General features: G+C 46.0%; 1 protein-coding gene across 1 annotated transcript; it reads left to right on the top strand.

Annotated features, from left to right (window-relative positions):
- The first annotated feature begins 488 nt into the window (after window positions 1-488).
- LOC117215254 lies at window positions 489-8,376 on the top strand. Its single transcript, XM_033461648.1, has 3 exons — window positions 489-1,074; window positions 7,355-7,768; window positions 8,048-8,376. Exons 1-3 carry the CDS (start codon window positions 489-491, stop codon window positions 8,272-8,274), a joined length of 1,227 nt encoding a protein of 408 aa, XP_033317539.1. The 3' UTR covers window positions 8,275-8,376.
- Window positions 8,377-8,676: the final 300 nt, after the last annotated feature.

Below are 8,676 nucleotides of genomic sequence, written 5' to 3'. Positions count from 1 at the left end.
GAGTGGCAATCGAGAGGCCAGAGTATGTGAGCCGAAAAGTGTGTGTGTGTGTGAGAAGACGAGAGCAAGAGCGAGCACGACCGGGCAGGAGTGTATTGGCGAAGATCAGAGCTAATTGAGTCGTTGAAGAGTAGAGTCGTTAGAGGTTTCGAGTCGTCGAAGAGTAGAGTCGTGAGTATTGATAGAGTTGTTAGAGAGAGAGAGTGTGTGTGTTAGATTCGTTGTGACGAGAGTGATCAATTAACTGTAAAGTTATTTGATATAGATACGAGTATTGCATTTAGTTTCCGTTAAATAAATATCGTTCTCTGTCCAATTTATATCTGTATATTCAATTTAATATTAATAAATTGTAAGTAATCGGAAAAAAATTTCTATCCTTATTTTCCGATATTACAAGTGGGGGCCCCTCCGGGATTGAATAAGACAGAAAAACGACACGATTTAACGGAGCTATTTGTGCTGGGGTAGAAAAAGAATAGAATAAAATGGCGAACGTTGAAGACCTCGAGAACCTGAGGACGAAAGAGCTGAGTGCGCGTCTCGTTAGCTTGGGGTTGAAGGTAACGGGAAGAAAATCCGAACTACGCGCGCGGCTACAGGCGGCCCTAGAAGGAGACGATGTATCGTCGGAAGAAGAGAGCTCCGACGAAAGTAAAGGCGAGGACGACAAACAAGGCGCGCGAGAATACAGGAGAGGCACGCGAGCGGTGTATCAGGACCGCGATGAGTATCACCAGAAGGTATGCGCGGGTTCGATGTTGAGTCTTAAAGACCTAGAAGACTCATTAGAGAAATTCAGCGGGGATGATCTGCTGAGTGTAAATCAGTGGGTGGAAGACTTCGAGGAAATGGCAGAAGTGTGTGGTTGGTCAGACGCCCACATGGTGACCTATGCTAAGAAATTACTCGCAGGCTCCGCTCAGGCCTTCGTACGACAAGAACGATGCGCGAAGTCCTGGGCAAAGCTAAAGAGGGCGTTGAGGGATGAGTTCGAAAATGTAGTAAGCGACCAACAGATACATCGCGAGTTATCCCATAGAAAGAAGAAAGCAGATGAGAGTCTGCAACAATATATGTGTCGGAGATGAAAGGAAAGCCGAAGCCCTTCCTTGGAAATTTTGGGAACATCCTCTAGTACCTTAGCCTAGATTTTATTATAGTTGTAATTGTTTAAGATTTGTAATAAGCGAGATTGGGTTCGAGGTGACAATCAGTCGCTGAACGTAGCCACGGTCACGGGATGGATGTTTTATCTAACGGAGGTCTGGAGTGGTTGTATGTGTTTTCCGAGAAGTGTGGTTGTGGCGGCATGCGGCCTCGAGAGCGGGCCGAGCCACGTGTGATGTTGCCTCGGAGGTGCCAATGCAATGGGACATACATTGTATTTAGTAACCAAAACTCCAGGCAGAAACTGCCTAGCAACGGCGTTTGGAACTCTCTCGATGCTTCCAACGAGTGTGCCTAGCAACGGCGTTTGGAACCTTCTCGATGCTTCCAAACGGGGATAGAAAACAAAATGCAATCGTACAGGGAGAAAAATCTCCACGAGGCGGGCATTCTTGCGATTGCCTTGGAGAGTGATACATCGAGCATTTTCGACGATCGCATTTGCGTCTAAGTTAGTTTCGCTTAGTAAGGAGTTATCCCGGTGACCGTGGATTCGTTTGAACTCAAACATTGCTAATAGTATTATTTAATTTAATTATTCGTAGATCGTGTTATTCATTAGGCTTAGTGTTTGTTAGACTTATTATTAGTTGTACTTATTATTTGTTAAGCTTAGTGATAGACCTGTATATACGTGTAAATAAAATCTCGGCTTTGTGAGACGATGGCTAGTCCACATGAAGAGTCGTCGCGCGCCCAAAATTCGAATCCTGATCCGACATCAGAAGTGGGATCAGTACCGTTTAAAGTGTTACAAGAGCAAATGGACCTTGTGCGCGAGTTAATTCAGACGCTAGCGCACAAACCGGGGGAGCAACGACCGAGTACGGAATCTAAGGATGCAACGTTACCACGTTTTGACCCCGAAGGCGCGGGCGCCGATCCATCCGCGTGGTGCTCTCATGCTGATCTGATTTTGAAAGACCACCCGATGCAAGAGAGTGCGTTACTTTCCGCTCTAAATCGCGCCCTAAGGGGTTCTGCTGCGCATTGGCTTTCACAAATGGTACGCGGTGGAAAGCTTACCTGGCCAACGTTCAAGGAACAATTTCTTTCGCGTTTTGGTGGCAGAGAGACAGCCGCTTCGGCGTTAATAAGGATATCCAGAGAACGACCGTCGGAGACTGAATCTCCGGGAGCGTACGGTAGTCGCCTCCGCTCCATGCTGCAGATGAAGTTGCAAGATCTAACGATGCCCGAAGTGATCAATGCCCTCGCCCTTTATATGCTGAGTTCACAAGATCGACGCTTTCGGCGACTAACGCTCGCGAATAATATCAGGACGGAGGACCAATTTCATGATGAAATGAGGATTCTCCCTTACAACGATCAGCCGACATTTTCGCCAAGAAATTCACTAACGGAACCTGAAGCTAAACGCAGCAGGCTATCAGTTCCTCGGATTAAGTGCTACCGCTGTGGTGCTCACGGGCATAGGAGAACGGAGTGTCGCCTGCAAACACAAACGGGGAAGGAGCAGGATATACGAAACCCGAAGGAAAAACGACCAGCCGCATCGTCGAAGGTGACCTGCTTCAAATGCCACGAGGAGGGACATATCGCGCCTAATTGCCCATCATCGCGGAAAAGAAACTACGATTCCATTGACGAACGCCGGATCGACTCCTGTGTAGTAGAAGCTCCGGCTGGTAGATTAAGCCATCTGGGTGAGTCGTATCCATTTTACTTTGATTCTGGGGCCGAGTGTTCGTTAATCAAAGAGTCCCTAGCCTCGAAATTTTCGGGTAAAAGAATAACCGATGTGGTAGTGATGCGGGGGATCGGGAATACTTGTGTTAAGAGTACACTTCAGATTTTGTCCACTGTTCGTATTAACGATCTTACATTGGAGATAGTTTTTCATGTCCTTGCTGACGATTACCTAAAATACGACATCATGATTGGTCGCGAGATTTTGAGCCAGGGATTCGACGTAAATATCGCGCAAGATAGCCTTGTTATTTGTAAAACAAAGGTCGTTAACGCTTGTGGTAAAGTCGCGGAAGATGCGGTCAACATTAACGAGGTTGACACTGATGTGATCGGTAACTATAAAGATCGATTAATCTCTGTTCTCGAAAAATTTAAAGAATCATTCATTACGGGTTTCCCGCGTACTCGCGTCAGTACGGGCCAGTTGGAAATACGGCTAATCGATCCCAACGTCACCGTGCAGAGAAGCCCTTACAGGCTTAGCGTGGAAGAGCGAAGAATAGTACGCGAGAGGATAGACGAGTTAATTAAAGCACAAATTGTAAAACCTAGTAATTCGCCGTTCGCGAGCCCTATAATACTCGTGAAGAAGAAGGATGGCTCAGACAGATTGTGCGTAGATTTTCGAGCGCTGAATAAAAATACGGTCGCGGATCGGTATCCCTTACCCCTTATTGCTGACCAAATCGCGAGATTGCAGAGTGCGAGGTACTTCATTAGCCTGGACATGGCTAGCGGATTTCACCAGATCCCCATTCACCCTAACTCGACGGAATATACTGCGTTCGTTACCCCCGACGGTCAATACGAATACGTGACGATGCCGTTTGGGTTGAAAAATGCACCAGCCGTTTTCCAGAGAGCCATTTTCAAGGCCTTAGGCGACCTCGCTTATTCGTATGTCGTTGTTTATTTGGACGACGTTCTAATAGTCGCCGACTCAATAGATCAAGCTCTAGAAAGGTTGCACACTGTACTAAACACTCTCGTAAACGCCGGATTTTCTTTCAATTTCGCTAAATGTTCTTTTCTGAAGACGTCGGTACTTTATTTGGGATATGTAATTCGTAACGGAGAAGTTCGTCCAAACCCGGGAAAAATACAAGCTTTGAATTCTTTACCTGCACCGTCGACCGTCACACAGCTTAGGCAGTTTATAGGTTTGGCCTCTTACTTCCGAAAATTTATTCCTAAATTTTCGCAAGTGATGAAACCCTTGTACGCACTCACTTCTAGTAACAAGCACATAACTTGGACGGACAGGCACGAAAAGATAAGACAACAGATAATTTCCGTTCTGACCGACGCGCCGGTGTTAATGATATTTGATCCCAATCGTCCCATAGAGCTACATACCGACGCTAGTTCGGAGGGGTATGGAGCTATTTTAATGCATAGAGTCGAAAAGGAAAACAGAGTCATCGAATATTATAGTAAAAGGACCAGTCCCGCGGAATCTAGGTATCATTCGTACGAACTGGAGACACTAGCAGTAGTAAGCGCCGTTAAGCATTTCCGACACTACTTACATGGACGGAAATTCTTAGTAGTTACGGACTGTAATTCTTTGAAAGCCTCCAGCAACAAAGTAAACTTAAACGACCGGGTTTATAGGTGGTGGGCTTATTTGCAAACATTCGATTTTGACATCATGTATCGAGAGGGTAAACGAATGGCCCACGTAGATTTCTTTTCGCGAAACCCCGTAGACTTGAATCGCCGTATGATAGACAAGGTCGCAGAGAAAGAGATTAATCTGGCCGAGATCTCCGAAGACTGGCTATTAGCGGAACAACGTCGCGATCCGCAAATCTCCGAAATCGTTAATAAATTACAGAACGAAGAGCTCGCGGAAGATATCGCGAATACCTACGAACTGCGATCCGGTACACTTTACCGTAAAGTACAACGAAAGGGCAGAACCCTTTGCTTACCCATTGTTCCGAGAGGTTTTAGATGGTCCGTCATCAACCATGTGCATCAGTCAATTATGCACTTAGGATGGGATAAAACGCTCGAGAAGCTCTATGAGTATTATTGGTTCGAGGGAATGGCGAAGTATGTTCGCAAGTTTGTCGAGAACTGCCATGCTTGTAGAGTTTCGAAGGCTAGTTCAGGTAAAATACAGGCTGAACTGCATCCTATACCTAAGACCGGCATACCGTGGCATACGGTGCATATGGACATAACGGGCAAGCTGAGTGGCAAGAATGACTCGAAAGAGTATGTCGTCGTCTTGATCGATGCCTTTACGAAATTCGTGCACTTATATCACACACGCAAATTGGATTCGCTCAGCGTTATCCAGGCACTTAAGTCCGCCGTGTTTTTGTTCGGTAGTCCCTGTCGGATAATAGCAGATCAGGGTAGATGTTTCACGGGCCGGGAATTTCAAGAATTCTGTGCAAGCAAACAAATCAAAGTTCATTTGATCGCGACCGGTGCAAGTAGGGCCAATGGGCAAGTAGAACGTGTTATGAGCACGTTAAAAAATATGTTCACAACGGTAGAAACGACCGGGCGTTCATGGCAAGACGCGATCGGGGAGATGCAATTGGCTTTGAATTGCACCATCAACCGCGTAACCAAATCGAGTCCTTTAGAGTTATTGATTGGTAGAGCAGCAAGACCGTATGACTTATTACTACCTGATAACATCGAGGAAAAAGAAATAGATATCTCCAGTGTAAGACAACAGGCAATAAAAGAGATGGAAACTAGTGCTAGGTATGACAAAGAGAGATTCGATAAAACCAAAGCTAAAGTAGTTAGGTTTAATCCTGGTGATTTGGTACTACGCCAAAATGAAGAAAGGAACCAGACAAAATTGGATCCAAAATTCAGGGGTCCGTTTGTGATATCGGAGGTCCTGGAAGGAGACCGATATACCTTGAAAACACTGGATGGGAAAAGGTCATACAAGTACAGTCATGACAGGTTAAGGAAAATGCCGGATAGTCGCATTCCTGCGGAGTTGGATGTCTGTTGTGATGACGAGAACAGTGACCATGGCGATGTGAGTACCCCGATCCCAGAGGATCGTAGAATTATATGAGCCCAGGTGCGGCCATGGGACGGAGTTCAGTGCGGTCAGGCACTGGGAGTGACGATGTCACGAAGCTGGGAGCCGGTTTAGTACCGACAGCGACGATGTCACGAAGCTGGGAGCCGGTTTAGTACCGACAGCGACGATGTCACGAAGCTGGGAGCCGGTTTAGTACCGACAGCGACAATGCCACGAGGTTGGAGCTGGTTTAGTACCGATAGCGACAATGTCACGAGGTTGGAGCTGGTCTAGTACCGACAGCGACAATGTCACGGATTTGGAGCTGGTCTAGTACCGACAGCGACGATGTCACGAAGCTGGAGCTGGTCTAGTACCGACAGTGACAATGTCACGAGGCTGGAGGCGGTCTAGTGTTGACAGCGATCGTGTTACGAAGCTGGTTATGTAACGAACTTTGAGAGTATGTGCGATTCGAAGGATGAGACCCATTTGGGTGTGAAATCGAGAATGGTCCGTCATGTCATTACGACCCGACTGAAAGCACGCAGAATGCAACTGGCACTTTGAATGCTAATCACAATGACACTAATCTTGTTTCCTTTTGTTTTGTTGACGAAGGTACACCCGAGGACGTGTGATAGTCAGGATGGCCGTGTCGGAGATGAAAGGAAAGCCGAAGCCCTTCCTTGGAAATTTTGGGAACATCCTCTAGTACCTTAGCCTAGATTTTATTATAGTTGTAATTGTTTAAGATTTGTAATAAGCGAGATTGGGTTCGAGGTGACAATCGGTCGCTGAACGTAGCCACGGTCACGGGATGGATGTTTTATCTAACGGAGGTCTGGAGTGGTTGTATGTGTTTTCCGAGAAGTGTGGTTGTGGCGGCATGCGGCCTCGAGAGCGGGCCGAGCCACGTGTGATGTTGCCTCGGAGGTGCCGATGCAATGGGACATACATTGTATTTAGTAACCAAAACTCCAGGCAGAAACTGCCTAGCAACGGCGTTTGGAACTCTCTCGATGCTTCCAACGAGTGTGCCTAGCAACGGCGTTTGGAACCTTCTCGATGCTTCCAAACGGGGATAGAAAACAAAATGCAATCGTACAGGGAGAAAAATCTCCACGAGGCGGGCATTCTTGCGATTGCCTTGGAGAGTGATACATCGAGCATTTTCGACGATCGCATTTGCGTCTAAGTTAGTTTCGCTTAGTAAGGAGTTATCCCGGTGACCGTGGATTCGTTTGAACTCAAACATTGCTAATAGTATTATTTAATTTAATTATTCGTAGATCGTGTTATTCATTAGGCTTAGTGTTTGTTAGACTTATTATTAGTTGTACTTATTATTTGTTAAGCTTAGTGATAGACCTGTATATACGTGTAAATAAAATCTCGGCTTTGTGAGACGATGGCTAGTCCACATGAAGAGTCGTCGCGCGCCCAAAATTCGAATCCTGATCCGACATATGTATCACATGTACGGGATTGCAAAACAAGGAAGGGTTGATACGCAATCCTTGATAGACTACATTATTCAAGGCATTCCCGACGAGGTCGCGAACAAGACTGTGCTATACGGAGCCAGGAATATCGAGCAATTAAAAGAGCGTTTCAGGCGCTACGAAGCGATAAAAAGGGATATGGAGATGAGGACGAAATTTGAGGAGCCGAAGAGTAGCAGGGTAAAGCCGGTGGCGAAGTGGTCCGAAACCGAGAGGAACAAGGAACTCAGTCGATCTGGAGGTGCGAGGAAGGCGCGATGCTACAATTGCGGTGATGTGGAGCACATGTGTGCGGAGTGTCCGAGCAAGTCGAGAGGACCTAAATGCTTCAAATGTAGGGAGTACGGACACATCGCATCAAAATGCGACAATTTGGGTGAGTCCTCAAAAAAAATTTATAGCGTGTTTCGGTCGTTACAAACAAAGCGTGGTAAGGATGTTAAGATCGAAAATTTCGAATTGAGCGCGTTGATAGACACCGGTAGTGAGCTGACTCTAATGCGAGCAGATCAGCATGTGAAAATCGGAGCGCCCAGATTAAGTCGGGAAATCGTTGAATTTCGCGGTGTCGGTTCCGGAAGGAATTTTACGCTCGGGAAATTTTCGACGAACATTATTATAGACAATGAGTCGTACTGTATAACCATACACGTAGTTCCAGACACAGTGATGCAACATTCGCTTATTATTGGCGCAGACTTTTTGGACACTGTTGAAATAAGTATAAAAGGAGGAGAATCTTTTATTAGTAGAATAAAGGACGAAAATCCCGATGAGTGTCTGGAAGTCCTCAAGATAGATGTAGAGACACAGGCGAATGAGATAGATTTGTCACACGTTAAGGACATGCAACATAGGCAGGCAGTGGAAAATCTGATCTGAGATTATAGGCCACTGAAAACACGCGAAGTAGGAATCGAAATGAATGTGATATTACAGGATGATATTCCAGTTTACGAAAGGCCGCGAAGACTATCTCCACAAGACAAGGTCGAAGTCGATAAACAGATCGAAATGTGGCTGGAAGACGGTATAATACGCCAGTCACATTCCGATTATGCCAGTCCGATCGTCCTAGTCAAAAAAAAAAGATGGCTCGACTAGAATCTGTGTCGATTACAGACGGTTAAATCAAAAAGTAGTGAAGGACAGATACCCGCTGCCCTTGATCGAAGACCAATTAGATTCGTTGCAGGGCTCGAGGGTATTTAGTACTCTGGATCTCAAGAACGGATTCTTTCATGTTCCTGTTGGGGAAAGTAGTAGAAAGTATACGGCATTCGT

This window comes from Bombus bifarius, unplaced genomic scaffold (assembly GCF_011952205.1).
Source record: "Bombus bifarius isolate JDL3187 unplaced genomic scaffold, Bbif_JDL3187 scf7180000009472, whole genome shotgun sequence".
In the NCBI taxonomy this organism is placed as follows: domain Eukaryota; kingdom Metazoa; phylum Arthropoda; class Insecta; order Hymenoptera; family Apidae; genus Bombus; species Bombus bifarius.
The sequence above is the reverse complement of the archived record's forward strand: the minus strand, read 5'-3'. Positions and strand labels throughout refer to the sequence as shown.